The sequence below is a fragment of the Periplaneta americana genome, chromosome 1 (assembly GCF_040183065.1).
Source record: "Periplaneta americana isolate PAMFEO1 chromosome 1, P.americana_PAMFEO1_priV1, whole genome shotgun sequence".
NCBI lineage: Eukaryota > Metazoa > Arthropoda > Insecta > Blattodea > Blattidae > Periplaneta > Periplaneta americana.
Window position 1 is genome coordinate 208367245 of NC_091117.1, and position 16879 is coordinate 208384123.

General features: G+C 35.8%; 1 protein-coding gene across 2 annotated transcripts in view; it reads right to left on the reverse strand.

Moving 5' to 3' along the window:
* sxc (O-linked N-acetylglucosamine (GlcNAc) transferase sxc) overlaps positions 1-16879 on the reverse strand; it is a 206924-nt gene that overhangs the window by 13693 nt on the left and 176352 nt on the right. For both annotated transcript variants that reach the window (XM_069836573.1, XM_069836574.1), the window contains 4 exons: positions 14365-14518; positions 11651-11932; positions 6383-6625; positions 4345-4665 (listed from right to left, as the gene is read on the reverse strand). In XM_069836573.1, the coding sequence (XP_069692674.1) occupies positions 4345-4665; positions 6383-6625; positions 11651-11932; positions 14365-14518 (1000 nt within the window). The remainder of the gene's footprint in view (positions 1-4344; positions 4666-6382; positions 6626-11650; positions 11933-14364; positions 14519-16879) is intronic.

Genomic DNA, 16879 nt, shown 5'->3' on the forward strand with positions numbered 1-16879 from the left:
ATGTTAACGTTCGTAAAACTTCGGAAAGAATAATTATACGATATTACCCATTCCTTCAACATCTATCATGTCGTAGGTCCTATGATAATCAATCGCGCTGTAACTTTTTTGATTAAGATAAAATGGCTGCTCTTAAATTGTGTATTTCTTTGATGTAACAGGAAGTATTTTTGCAGCACTACATTAAAATCGTGTTCTGACATTCTCAGCAAGTTTTTGAGTCCAAATTGATACTGTATTCAACTTTAAGCTCGTTTAGAATGTATCCTGCATAGTGTCTTTTACTAAGATATTGCCGCATTCACATTCTCATTTTCTTCCTTGTCAAAGCCTTGTAACAAGCAATAGAGGCAATTACAAAAGTCAGATCATCATCTGAGTCCATTTCCAAGGTTTGAAAATAAAACACTATCTATATTAAAATCTCATAGATTGTTTATGGTGGACTACGCAAAGAAAGTCAAGTTTAATATGTTTAACAGTGTGGACAAAGTGTTAAATGAAATTAGCATTAATATGTTCAATCAACATGCTGGGATATTAACGGTAAACAATTTAACATTTAACATGTTGTTGTTAAATGTTTAATAGTGGAGACGCGCCTTAAGGGACCAGCACTCTTGCTGTCTCTCAGCATTACAATGTGGCAAGTGGATTGCCACCTTTCCTAGATAATGTTCCTGCAATTTTACGACATTACAATATGGCAAGTGATCTTTTGAGTAATTAAAGAATCATTATTTATTTAAGGAATGGAGAGAATCTTACCTAAATTTCTATTGCTCAAAATGTCCATTACATTGTACAGACATGGAGCAGCAACATATGAAGTTCTGTGAACATCCTCACTAATATTGCATATTATAGTCGCGACGCTGTTATTCCCGGCATGACTCCTCCTCTTTGTTTACGTCTTAGGAAGTGAAGGCTCTATAAAGTCTAGGTAGGTAGTATCCTTCGCCATTTTTGTTCTTTCGTTGCCGAGCTACCATACGAGGAATCTATTTGCCACACCGTGAACAATATCATGTCATAGCTCCTATGATAATAAATCAAATGCACTGTAATTCAGCAAATTGAGCGGCAAATAATATCTTCGTGTGCTTTCTGCGAACGCCAACGAAAGAGCTAAAATGGCGGGCGATTATATTAAGTATTTATCGAGCCTTAAGAAATGAATAACGTCTTCCTCAGTGAATCACAAGACGCACACGTTTAAATGTAGCCGACCTGCAACGCGATTGGCTGCCGGAAATTGGAGCGACGGGACTATAGCTATGCATGTTTCTTCTTTTCAGGAACTCAACCTCGCAACTTCTTAAATAACTTAACAACATAATGTTTCCGATGTGTAATCTCCGAAAGTGCTACCAAAACTTGTGTAAACACAATAAATTTGTAAGACTTTTTTTTCTTCTTCAGTAGATACATTTGAATCAGGACAATGTGATACTCTACTGTGTTTCTAACCACATTTAAAAACACGAATTTCTCAATAGAGTTCACACAGTGGACCAAGGAGGAGAGTGGAACAACAACAGATAAGGAAAACCCATGCACTGTCTCCTGTCTTAGCCTAAGTTACAGGCATTCTTAGGCCTATATTCACTATCACATTTCTGTGTCACAGAAGTTTGATAAAATCTTTTACAGTGTAATATATCATCTTTGATCACATCTAGCTGTGGCATAGTTCTGTGATAAAAGTTATAGTCATCATCATACCTTTGATAAAATCTGTGACTGAGAAGAAAGAAAATGGCGGACATTAAGTACACATGGTCTGTGAAAACCACAAAATTTTTAATATTAGATTATGAGGCACATGAAATGTTTCACCATCCATTATAAAATACTTAGTATTCTGTATATAGGATTTCACATCTTCACACTGAAGTTCTCTCAGTAGAATTTGATGGATTTCTTTTGTATCTGTTCTCCCTACCCCAATCTCTAGCCTAAATCGTCGACTTGGAGTGTAAACCTGCTAACTTACAAAAAGGAAATTTTACAGGGGAAACAGAAAGCTGAGTATAAATTAACTGTAACTTCACCACCTGTACTTTGGATTTGATCCTAAAGTTTCAGAGTTCATTTATACTCAGGTTTTTGTTTCCCCTGTAAAATTTCATTTTTTGTTAGCAGGTTTACACTCTAAGCCGATGAAATACTTTTTTCTTTGATTTCTTCTTTAGTAGGCCTAGTAATGTGATAATCTTTACTGCATGTACAGTTGTAACAGGCATAGAAATGTTGTGAATCCATTATTAGAACTGTGATGAAAGATATGATAAAAGCTTTGACATAGTGTAATATACTCAAAATTTTACATTTGATCATCTTTATTTGATAAAAAATTTTATCATATTCTGTGACAGAAATTTGATATTGTACAGACGTGAACAAATTATTAACAAAATTGACGATTTTTATGATAATTCTGTTTACAAAATTTGACTTTTCAATTAGACTACAGTTGACAATTTTGCATATTTCCATCATTACAGTAGACAGAAATATGCAAAAATGTCAACTGTAGTTTAAATTGAAGAGTCAAGTTTTGTAAAATATATAATAAAAATCTTCAATTTAGCTAATAATTTATAAATTAGCAAAAATGTCAACTGGATTGACGAGCCAAATTTTGTAAAAATATAAAACAAAAATCTTCAGTTTTGCTAATAATTTGGAAATATCCAAAATGTCAACTGTAGTCCAAATTGAAGAATCGAATTTTGTAAAAATATACAATAAAAACCTTCAGTTTTGGTAATAATTTGTAAATATGCAAAAATATCCAATGTAGTCCAAATTAGAGAGTTAAATTTTGAAAAATATACAATACAAATCTTCAATTTGGCTAATTATTTGAAAATATACAAAAATGTCAACTGTAGTCTAAATTGAAGAATCATATTTTGTAAAAATATATAATAAAAATCTTCAATTTTGCTAATAATTTGTCCACGTCTGTAATATAGGCCTTACCGAGCTGCACTGAGTTTTCCCGATGTCATATGTATATATATATATATATATATATATATATATATATATATATATATATATATATATATAGTGTCTCCCAGAACTTCATCATACATTGTTGCAATATGTGTACATAAAATGAATAAGATTTTCTTCATTTCGGTAAACAAATAATTCACTAGTTACACAAAAGATTATATGAGACTGTACTGCAGAGACGGATTGACAGTCCCTTACATTTCAATGTTTTTGTATAATATATATGGCAAAGTTTGAATCCTCAGGAAATGGTGAAACATTTGAGTACTGAAAAAATGAGTCAAACTGTGAGATTATAGTGAGGAAGAAAATAATATTTCCTGATGTTAAACTAAAATATAATTGCATGAACATTGTAACTCTCTGACTATTCGATTCTCCTCCTTCTTGAGGAATTTTCCTTGCCAAACAGGGGTAAATGTTTTCATAGTGTGTTATACTGGTAAACCCTCCTCTCCTGTATCTTGGAATATTAAAGGTACGGTCACACGTCGCTACTTTTGCTGCGAAACTTTTATACTGCAGCTGCAAAAGTTGCGTGTCGTGTTCACACGTAAGCCAAAAGTATCGCGCTGCACGCTACTTTTCGTGCTGCGCAACCCGAGTGCTGCAAAAGTTGCAACTGGAGGTTGCGAGTCTGTTCACACACAAGGCGCTACTTTTGCAGCCGCAGTCATGCTGCAGGTTTCCATCTCCGTGTTGATTCCTCAATGTACATTTTGTGGCTATGTTCGCATTATTAATAAACTCATGCGAAAGCTTACTTATCAATTATTTGCTTTTCTGTCCTAACTAGTATTCTGAAATTGGCATTATTTTTACTATAAAGCTTTTAAAAACGCCTATATACTTAAATGATAACCAACAGCATATTCACGTAATCAATGTTGGCAACCCTCCTGTTTGAAACTACGCTACAGATAATTTAAAAAATGAATTATATCGTCATCAATTGTGCTCAGACTGTGTTGTGCATTTAATAACTGTTACAAATAATTTATTTTCATCACATCTAACATTAAAATACAATCAAACAATAAAAGTATCATTGGCACATTTGGGTGGCAACACTGCAAAAGTTTCAACAAAACCGTTATCAAAAATACTGCGGCTGCAACCCTGAGAACCCTGTTCACACGTCGCTACTTTTAAGCTGCGTGCAGCATCAAAACGTAGCGAGCAGCAGGTTCGGCACCCGGTACTTTTCGGGTTGCACCACTGTTCACACATCGCAGTACGAGAGTTGCGCAGTTTTTTGTACTGCATTGCTGCAAAAGTAGCGACGTGTGACCGTACCTTAAGGATTCCATCTCTCACCTTGTCAGTAAGAATAACTCTCTCCTTCAGGTGAGGGAACATCTGACGGTGGTCCCCAATGAAGTAGGTATTTGGCATATACGCAAGCTTCTCACTGTACTGGCTCGCTAACTCAAGAGGAGACGTCACCACATCAGTAATGAGGTAATCCATGAAGCTGGCGCCACTTGTGCCAGGATAACCCAACCACATCACTTGTACAGGGGCTGGCCTCAGTGCAAAAATTTCATTTCTAGCACCTTTAGTGTAGCCATTCATGTTCACAAGGACATGAATTCCATCTGCATTAATTCGGTCAGCTGCTTTGCCATTGCATGGAATCTACAACACAATAACACACAACATAATTAATCAAACTCTAGTAATACTGCTTTCATGTTCAATGATAGCTGAACACTTGCACAATATTGCAGCAAAATTAAACGTATCTGTTACGTAACTGTAGAGGAAGCACGAAGAAAGCTTGCCCATTTGACGGATGTGCAGAGAACGATATTTGGTCCTCGTGCCGTCATGCTCATTACAGGGCCGCTATGAATCACGTAATGCTGATTACAGGGCACATTCGAAAGCTCGGTCTTGAGCTGTTTGTATTGTGAAATGTATTGTGCAGAGCAGGTAGAAGCCAGCGTATGCGTTACATATTCTGCGTTTTATCCCTCATATCAGGATTTTTATAGAGTTCAAAGTGTGTTTGTAAAATAACAGAGTTCTGTATAACATTCTGTGTACTTAACAATGCCTCCCGTTGGCTCTAAATTAGGAAGTGCTAATAAAACGTTACACAGTCAAACTAGGGAATTATTTATAACGTTTATAAATGTATGAAAAACGAAACAGGTTCCGCTCGTAACGTAAGGAGTATATACAGATTAAAATAAATCGACCATAGTACCGTGCTAGTTATCGGAACATTTTAATAAAATCACATAGTATTAGTTATTAGTATTTTGTTACAATGTCAAATATCAATTATTACACGATCACATATTTCTTATAACATCTTTGTAATTTCATTTAGTGATTTTATACGTAAAAGAATTCGTGCTTCTGTATTTTCAACAATTTTATGTTACTAGTTACTCTGACAATCTCGCTCGAAACATCGCGATAATGACTGAGAACTGACGACAGTTTGCCAATTGAATCGAAGCGAGGTTGAGTGCACCCGAACGTTTTCTAAAGTTCACGCAGCTTTCCATGGCAAGTCCTTCTTGCGTTTACTCTACAGATTCAACGTTATAATTCAAACACAATTTCAAATGATCTACAGTATATACAAAAGTACAGTAATGACCATTTTATGGCACATCTCCCATACATGTGAAATGAATACTAATCAAACTAAACAAGTCAGTTGTATTAAATTCTCAGTCTCCTTTCTATCATACAATGAATAAAACTGTATACTGTATTTGTCAGTATATAAGACATCCAGTCCACTAAGTCATATCTGATCGTGAAACGAGTGGGTCCGGGTTCAATCCTGGTTGAGGTTTTTTTCTACTCCAAATTCTGTATTGTATTCTCAAGAAGGAATAAATATGAACCATTTAACACACTGTAAAGCACTTGAAAAAATACAAGTCTTACATATAAATACTGGGCACCAAGAGAGAAAATAACTCCACTGTTAAATCAAGAGCATTAAATATCTACCTACATTTGTCACATTTGACCAGCCTCATGGTCTAGAGGTCAGAGCTTCTGGCTATAGTTCATGAGGTCCCAGGTTCGAGCACAGGAATTTTTCCTTAAAGGGGATTATTCCTGTGTTCGTCCATGGTCTGGAATTTAGGTTAAGTTTAGATTTAAGACCTCTCCTGGCACCACATTATCATAATCATCCTATCACATCATCGGGATAATGTAACTCTGCCTTCCAGGCGCCCCAACCTCAGAAGTGGGTTACAATTAAGCCACGGCCAGGAGAGAAGACCAGAAATGTCGAAAGACAATCTGGTGGCACTGGATAAAAAAAAAATAAAAAGAAAATATTTGTCACATTTAAACAAAAAAAATTATTTAACAAAGTTACCTGTGAAAGGTCAACGAAGTGTTCAGCTTCTCTTGCTATCTTGGCTCGGAATGTAGTTCCATCATCTGGACTTAAAGCATAACAAAATACTTCCACTCTAGTTTTATCATGAAGGCCTGGGATAGATTGCATCAAATGTGAAGTTGGATGGTTCCCGAAGTCTGACGACACATAACCAATGCGCAAACGACTTCCAGACAATTCTTTAGGATACTTGTATGGTGGTTTATGCAGTACATGAATCTGTTAACAAAGTACATCACTGTTAATTTAAGTCAATAAACAATTTATTGTTTAATAACAATAAGAAATTCTGACAGGCAACATTAAAATTAAATGTGGAATCTTTAAAAGGAAAACTTGTAAAAATAAACCCAGAATAATTATAGCAACAACCACATACTTAAAAAAGAGAGACAATTCTTTATTATTTCACTCAGTGCAAAAGTCTCTTATAACAGAAACAATAACACACTGCTATACTAAAAGCCAGGTTATGAACCGACTAAACCGGAAGCAACGTTCTGTTGCTCTCTTTCTGAGCTCTATTGCCACATAGTGGCGCGAGATTCAAAGCGTGTTCTGCGTTTGTCACCGATATGTTTAAAATAACTACTGTATATAGTTCTCGATAACACTATCAACAATATTAGTAATTAAAACTACTGTTTTTTAAGAAAGCAAGAGCTAATGACGCTGGTACGAAATGCGACTCGTAATGCACGTGGTACTCCAAAGGAACTGGGAAGTTTGGCTACACTGTCTCCGTGATTCCGTTGCCAGATTTTCGTTAGCAGACGACATTTTCACGTGAGGTCCAATGAAAAGCTCCATTCTCCTTCCCCTCTCCACCCCGCCATACTCAACGTGTCATCGCTGCACAGACTACCCCTCTAACCCGCACTTTCCTCTCGCCCTGCCAACTACTTCCTGTTTAGTCAGTTCATAACCTGGCTTTTAGTATAGGAACATTCTATATACAAAACTAGTGATGTGATAAAAACTAAAACTAAAAATGAAAAAGTGAGTGTTATAAAGGTCATTCGTAGTTTTCTGTCCTAGAGCAGGTGATACATACTTTCTAAAACATTCTACAAGTCTGGCAACAACTCAGCTTCTTTATCATGTTGTGAATAACATTATAATATAATCCATGGCGCTACAGCCTGTGAAGAGCCTAGACCGACCAGCAAGCTGCTGGCCTCACGCCCACATGCCGAAGCAGAGGTGGACGATCATCCAACCAGAATGGAGGTATCGTGTGGTTAGCACGATGATCCCCCCAGCCATTATAGCTGGTATTCGCAACCGGATTTCACTACCTATCGTAGCTCCCCAAGTGCATCACGATGCTGGGTGGGCACTGGTCCCATACACTGGCTGAAATTTCATGAGAAAATTTCTTCCACCACGAGGACTCGAACCAGCACGCATTCCGTAACGCGAGTCCTAGGCGGGATGCCTTAGACCGCGACACCACGGCGCGGGACTGTGAATAACATTACCGTTTAGAATTTATTTTCTTCGACTGTTAATCAAAAGACGCGACTAAATAAAATAATGTAATATGCACCCAAATAAAACGTAACTTCGTTTTCTGGATTACAAACAAAATCCTAAAATTACGGCAGTTCATTTCATTTTAAAATTTTGAAGTTCAAGTAGATGTAAATGGTGGAAGGAGTATACATGCAAATATTTTTATATTTATTTAAGAAAAATGCAAGTGAAATAACGCCCTATTTACTTTTGCCACTGCCCTTAAAGTTTTTCCATAAATCTCACGTATTTTATGGTATGATATTTTATGAATGGTAGTACTACGAAACGTCTGTCAGTTTAGATTATACGCATGTCTTTCGATATCATTATTATACTCCAGCATAAACAGTTAAGGGTGAAATTCAAACATATTACAATACACTACTTTTTCTAGTGTCTAGTCATAAGTTTCATTCATGTACAAATAGTATCAAGACAAAATAACTTAATTTATATTTAATAATAACTACGCATAGGATATGACTGGGTCTACATTGGAAAAGTGCATTTATTTTATTTATTTTTCCTTGTGAGCTATTTTAACAAAGGCCTCGGAACAAATATAAATATTTAACAAAGAGCTCAAGCGAGCTCCCTCCGGCACACACTTGGTTTTATCATCTGAAAGCTGCGTTAGTATTCGATCTCCAGAATGTGTCATGGTAAAGTGGAAATAAATGTGATCTGGAGTACGTCTGCAGTGTACAAATTTTTTAATAGTGGATATATTCTTTTTTTACTCGTAAGTATAGTGGCCTGAAGAAATATGCATAACTCATCGCTTCATATGCAAACCATTTGAATGTGTATACATTGTCCACTCTGCTCCCAGACTTCCTGCTTTTCTTAAATGATCACAGTTCCCAGCTGTGCTGTGAACGGAAGGAAATATTTTTTTAATGTACTCTCAACAACAGTTAAATAATATTTCCAGTTCTCTAAAACTGTCGACCTCCTTTGTTTTGTCTCTGTATTCTTTTGCAGAGACATTCTCCACTGTCACCAAAAAAAGGTCTTTCCATTAATGCATTGAGCAATTCAAGCGTTTTTTTTTTTTTTTTCACTCTATTACTTTAAACTTAAACAATAGTAAATAGCAAGTATCATATAAAAATTATAAAGAGTTGCTCCTAGTTTGTGTGTTTTGGAAATTGGACGTTAGCTGTTGCCATCACGGAAACTATACAAATTTTTCTGAGCTGTACCGATAATACAATGAAAGAGTAATGGAACGGAGAAAAATTCTCTCCGGTGCCGGGATTTGAACCCGGGTTTTCAGCTCTACGTGCTGATGCTTTATCCACTAAGCCACACCGGATACAACTCCGACGCCGGTTAGAATCATCTCAGATTAAGCTCCAACTCTTGGGTTCCCTCTAGTGGCCGCCCTCTGCACTACGTCATAGATGTCTATGAACGCAGGACCGAAGTCCACACATGTGCTGAGGTGCACTCGACATGAGTGACTAGTTGGCCGGGATCCGACGGAATAAGCGCCGTCTTAAATCACGAAGTGATTTACGCATATCATATATATATATTTTTTTTTATTTTAATGTACCGAAGTACATATGATATTTCCATGCAGATATTCTGCGTCATCATGCGATGAAAGAGTAATGGAACGGAGAAAAATTCTCTCCAGCGCCGGGATTTGAACCTGGGTTTTCAGCTCTACGTGCTGATGCTTTATCCACTAAGCCACACCAGATACAACTCTGACGCTGGTTAGAATCGTCTCAGATTAAGCTCCAACTCTTGGGTTCCCTCTAGTGGCCGCCCTCTGCACTACGTCATAGATGTCTATGAACGCAGGACCGAAGTCCACACATGTGCTGAGGTGCACTCGACATGAGTGACTAGTTAGAATCGTCTCAGATTAAGCTCCAACTCTTGGGTTCCCTCTAGTGGCCGCCCTCTGCACTACGTCATAGATGTCTATGAACGCAGGACCGAAGTCCACACATGTGCTGAGGTGCACTCGACATGAGTGACTAGTTGGCCGGGATCCGACGGAATAAGCGCCGTCTTAAATCACGAAGTGATTTACGCATATTATATATATTATTATTATTTTTTTATTTTAATGTACCGAAGTACATATGATATTTCCATGCAGATATTCTGCGTCATCATACGAAGAAAGAGTAATTGAACGGAGAAAAATTCTCTCCGGCGCCGGGATTTGAACCCGGGTTTTCAGCTCTACGTGCTGATGCTTTATCCACTAAGCCACACCGGATACAACTCCGACGCCGGTTAGAATCGTCTCAGATTAAGCTCCAACTCTTGGGTTCCCTCTAGTGGCCGCCCTCTGCACTACGTCATAGATGTCTATGAACGCAGGACCAAAGTCCACACATGTGCTGAGGTGCACTCGACATGAGTGACTAGATGGCCGGGATCCGACAGAATAAGCGCCGTATATATGTACCGATAATGCATGAACAGATGGACTTAACAAGTTTTCCATTGCTGCTGGAAAACACATCACCATGTTAAAAGTGTTTTCAACATCCTCAGTCAACATGTTAAGTTATTTGAGAGCTGAAATGTCCATATAGGCCTACAAGCCAAATTCAACATATTATCTTTAACATGTTGTTGTTAAATGTTTATCAGTGGAGACACAGCTTAATGGTAAGAAGCAGAGTTGAACAACGATCGAGAAATCAAGACTAACAGCGCCCACAAAGCCGAAAACTCACATGACAAAATTGCCTATGATGCATTGACTGTTTGTGAGTGAATCAAGTGATCAAGACTTCGGGAGTGATCAACTCTCGAACGTCAAGCAGTCTTGAATCGTCACAATTGTTTATATCAGACTGAACTTTTATCTGTTTTGGCAACTGTTATGTATGTATAAACAATCAGGTAGCCTATTTGAAACATCATCGCTACCTTTCAGTGTATAATAATCCATTCTCCAATCTTTATTTAATTACTAGGCTAGTTGAAACGGAGCTTTCAGGCTAAGATGCCGTGGTCTACTGGTGCAGATGTCCCCAGACATTTCGTCTACTACAGCAGCAGACATCTTCAGGGTTAGGTATCCTAGGTCGAAGTCTTCTGCTAGGGGTACCTGTAGCATCTTTCTAGCAGAAGACTTCGACCTAGGATACCTAACCACTGAAGATGTCTGCCGCAGTAATAGACGAAACGTCTGGGAACATCAGCACCAGTAGACCATGACATCTTAGCCCGAAAGCTCTGTTTCAACTAGCCACCAGCCGTGAAAGCCTGCATGCTAAGATTAATTACTAGGCTCTTATTAAAAGACTAGGAATTCTTTTTTTTTTTTGTATGTTTAAGATCAAATGTACAAGCTCAAGTAAAAAAATATTAACGCTTTATTTAATGTTATGTTTTATGTTTCTTAGAAATACAAATTTATTTGAGAATTTTTTTCTATTTATATAACAATAGGTAATATCTGATAACAGAATCAGAACATTTTGAAGACTATGATACTGTTTAGTTTTGTCTTTTTGTATCAAACATCTCTAATGTTATTTTTTTCAACGATGTATGCTATTCAAAGTTACGAAATCTTTTCACGCTGACCAAATGCTATTTCGAGAACGATAAGCAAGACTCGAAGCGCACGAGAGTTACGAGACGAGACTCGAAAGACAAGTGCAACGAACACAGCAAGCGAGAGCGGCAGTTAGATTTGTTCATCTCTAGCAAGAGACAACTGATTAAACTGCAAATATTACTAACCTTTTCCAAACACAGATTGGCATGCCTGGCAGCAATGGCTTTTCTAAATTCGTGGGAAAGAGGATATAACATGGAGTGGTGAGGATGCACTGAAGGTAAGCGGTTCTTATCTAGTTGCTCGGCTACAATGCTGACTAGTTTCTTCATACGTGCTTCATAGTCAGTCCAGTCACATACGATTTGAAGGCAATGGGCCAAGTTGCAATAAGCATCTGGGAAATCTGGTTTGAGCTTCAGTGCTGTGCGATATGACTGAATTGCTTCTGGAATGTTGCCAGAATCCTGGAGAAAAAAAAGAGAGAGCGGGAGAGAGAACAAAATTAGAACAGTTATATATGTTCCATGAATATTACATAACATACATTATGCATAAGAAATTAATAGAGGCATGAACGCCATTCCCATTACCTTCCATAGATGTACAACTTTTATGTTCAAGAGAATTGTTACAGGCTCATTCTAAAACCTCCCTTCAAACTGAGAACATAAATATTCACAGCAGCTGAAAACTATAAAAAAATATTTCTGCACCAAGTAGAATCAATGAGGGGAGGGGGGAACCGCAACTGGTAGAATAATATCATAAAGGGCTTTTTTGTACAAGTAAAAACTGTTTAGCTGCAAAAACTCTGACAGTTGTTCTATGTGTAATTCATGGCAAACCACGAACATTTCATCATTCTGTTGGATATAAAAATCACGAAAGAAAATATTTGGATTTAATATGATATAACTGTTTTTGATTTCAAACAAAGACCTATTTATCTTTTACTAAAATTTATTATATCATATATATCATTCCCAGATAAATTTACTTCCAGATAATATGATCAAAATTCGTCCAATAGTTTAGAAACATCATTATTATACACAGACTGCACGATTAAAATAACTTTTTCGTTAGTTATTTTAGTTTTATTGGGAGATTTGGTTGGATTTGTGAGACACGAGCTCCTTCATAAAATGGGCGAACAACCATAACTGCCCATGAAAGAGCCCAGCAATATTCCATTCAGGGACTCAATGTTTCAGATGCTAAGACATTTTTCTGTAAATTCTGCAATTGCCACATTGGAGAATAAAGCATTTTCAGAATGTTGTTTGCAAGGTATTGTGGACACCAAAAAACAATGCTGACATTGAAGGTATTTTATCACAGTATGGTGCTGTTGTTTCAGGCAGACGATTTCATTTGAAGAAGGAAAATGCTAAACTGTTCACAATGTTATCTTTTGAGAAATGAAAGGTAGAATTCACAAAGTTTCTTTTGGAAAAAAGTAGATGTTAATTTCAGAAAAACAGGTGTTAAAATTCAGGTCCCTACCTATAGGTAAAAGCATAAATAATGATAACAGAGACTCACATCTTTCTGTTTGTAACAACATTTTTTATTATCTATATTCCTATAAGGGTGAATATTCTGAAATGGGCAAATATGAATAACAAAACTGGAAAAAATATATTATATTAAATTGTGTACTTTTTTCTCACATTGGTTACATTTGCTCCTATTATTGAAGATTCTGGTATCAGTTGAGCTTAAAAAAATGTTTATGTGAGATTTTCTAATTAAAAAAAAAACCAGGGGATTGTTGTTATCTTTCCCTTACAGCCCATTGTTTAAGGTATCTTCTAAACTTCTGTACTTCAGATTTCACTTGTCTTTGAACATTTCTTTTTTCACGATCAGTCATATTTACTACTTTCTTTCTTTTTTTTATATTCTTTTCCATAGTCCCTTTTTTTCTGCAACTCCTCTTCAGTCATATTTGCCCTCTGCCTACGTATCTTCTCCCTTTCATATTTCCTACTTTCATCATCAGACATTTTTCTTTCCTATAAACAATCACATGAAATAATATTCGAAGTTACTTTATCCAACAGTATTTAATAATTGTATGTTAAATGAAACCTCAGTCCCACAATAAAGGGACTGACATTACAGGGACCGTTGTTACAAATTAGTATAATTTCCGCAATAGTTCTGACAAAATAAATCGTTAAAAATATCATGGAGGTTAGATTTTTTAGTCGACAAACAGTGTAATGTTTTGCATATACTACGAAAGTTTAATATATACAAATTATATTTAATGCCACCTGGGACAGGTGTTATCAATAGAAAACATAACATTCAGTCATCAGTGATGATTTTTGTATTTCTTCAATAAAATAAATTACGACAATGGACGAAAAGTTTTTTAACTGGCGCCATGTTGACCTCTCATCACTACCAACCGTTAAAATTTACCACATGAAGCAAAATTGTCTTTTGTGTAGCTCTTTTATTTCGAGGGACTGAAGTTACGAAATTTTTGGGGACAAACTTTACATTAAAGTTGTTTCCTTTCAGAATTAAACAAACAACAATTCCTGCCTTTCATAAGTATTTTAATTATTTATTTTTATAATCTTGGCCGAGGAAATAAAATCAAATCGAAACATTCCGAGAAAAACTTAGTAGAACAGAGTAAAATGTAGTTGGGGACATAAGGACCGTAGTTACATTTTGACGTTTGGATGTTATTTTTTAATTATAAATTTTAAAATTAATCCTTTTATGCTTTGTTTCCAACTAAAACATGTGAGAGTTAATTAATTAAACGCAGAAGTAATCAGTTAACATTTTCAAGAAACTCCTTAAATCAGCCGGGACGTACATTTACCCATTTCAGAATATTCATCCATAAACGAAAGCATTCCATTCTCCTTACCTTGTGTATTGATGCTAAGTTGCTGTGAGCATCTGCAAACGCTGGATTAATCTGAATGGCTCTAGTATAACACTGAAGAGCACCTTGAATGTCCTGCATTTCCTTAAGAGTATTGCCCATGTTACTATAAGCATCTGCAAACGTCGGTTGGATCCTAACAAAGAAGAAAATGTATTAAGTGTGAGGAAAATATTCTTAACGACTTGTACTTATGAAATTGAGGACCGTTTTTGCAAAACTTGCTAACTGAAAAAACTAAATTTTACAGGAGAGACAAAACACTGTAGTAAACAAAATTTTGCTGTAACTCTCACATAGCAGAAAGCAAGTTTTGGAGAAACGATCACACTTTTGACACTACAATGAAGAGAAATAATCAAATTTTACTAAGATGCCTTCAACATCATGTAGAGGCCTGCCTTATATTAACAAATCCATTACAATCTCAATTTTGCAAATTTTACAGTTAACAAGTTTTGCAAAAACGGTCCTCAATTATAAAATATAAATTTAGAATCAAAGTTTGAATCTAAATATTTGTATCTGCGACTTCAATGGTGTACCTAGTTCTTTCACAATATTAATTATTTTTATTGATGTAACAAATTTAACAGTCACTAATTGAAAGGGAGAAAGATATTTCACAATTTAGAGACTTAATTTTACGAACAAATTGTAATGGAAAAGTTCTGTACAATTAAAAGTGAATATGCATGAGAATTTATATTTGATGAGACTGCATAGTTACAGTAGAAACCCTCTTAACTGACACTGAAGGGACCACACTAGTTCCAGATAAGAAATTTTGCTGGATAATTGAATGAATACCGGTATTAAAAAAAATAGTAGTTCGTATTTCATGGTGCCAAATGTTAAAACTGCAGCCATGTGAAGCTTATCTCTATCACTTGCTCATAACTGAATAAATATAAAAACTGTGTGCATTTTCCATCACACAACCCAAATAATACATTAATTTTAGGTTCGAATATTCACTGAAAATTAAAGTTCGTGCGAACTTCCTAATATGGCAAAACTGATGGTTCAGACTGTAACAATGTGGCAGATTTAAAATTTAAATTTTTTTCTTTCTTTCTTTTTTTGGGACTCAGCCCAAAGTGCCTTTGTTTTGGTATTTCCGGTTATTTGGGTGCCGGTTAGGAGGGATTATACTGTATATTAAAAATACACACGGTCAAATCATGTAAATACCACAGTTTTAAGACTCTAGTGAACATGAGCTCGGTATGACTAAATAAAACCACATCTGGTAATTTCATACCTGGCAATGTTATATAATGAAATACAAATTCTGTACAGAAAGTGTGAATAGGCTTGGGAATTTCAGACAAACTGAACAATTGTATATAAGGGACATAAATAAAAATCATAGTCTTTAAAAAATACAATGGTTCATTGACATTCTTATGTAAATTCTTTCACTGAACCTAAGTTTGTTCAGAATGTATCTACAGTAGAACTCCAATTATCCGGAGTAATTGGGAATGGGGATGATCCAGATGATCAAGATGTCCAAAGAATTAAAACTAGTCATCAAACTGTCCTCTCTGCCACTACGCTCTTGTGATGAATGGATTTCCCAGTTTTAAACAATTCAGACAATATCATGGGAAAATATTGGGACCGACATACATTTTACTTTTTTTACCATTTGAAATACATTTCTGAAGAAGCTCGTAAAAGATTCTCCCTTCTAAAAAGACTAGCAGGAAAGAAATGGGGATGCTCTAGGAATACTTTGAACACTACATACAAAATGTTTATACAGCCAGTGCTGACATACTGCGGAGAAATTTTAATTACTCCACCTTTCATAAACGACATAGAATATGTTCAAAACCAAGCTCTCAGACTCATTACTGGTGGAATCAAAACAACGCCAATAGATTCTATGAGATTCCTCACTAATATTAACACCATCAAAATGACAATAGAAGAAAAAGCACTGATTCAATATGAAAAACTTATCAGATTACCAGGAAACAATTGGCATTCATACAGTCCTCTTTGTAGATTGAAAACTCAAAAAAAGTTTCATATCCATTGTTCAAGAATTAAAACAGAAAACCAATATCCCGAATTTAAAAGAAAACTTACAAATTAAACCAAACCCTTTAACTCTATTAAATATAGAATATAATCTAAATTTAACAGAAGAAATACTGAAATCAGAAGGAAACACTGAAATACTGAAACAATTGTCTTTAGAGACAATTAATATTAGGTACCCTCCACAAAACTGGCTTCATTTATACACCGACAGATCCTTGATCTCCAGGGAACAAGGTGCCAGTGCAGGTGTTACGTGCTGTCTCTTCTCACTTTATAGATCTCTTGGATATGGAACAACAAGTTTTGATGGTGAAATCATTGCAATAAGTGAATGTCTCAGGAATCTTCTATGCCACATCAATAAATTTAGGAATGCAGTTATATTGTCAGACTCCAAAGCAGCTATTCTATCAATCGTCTCTAAACACACACCTTCATCTCA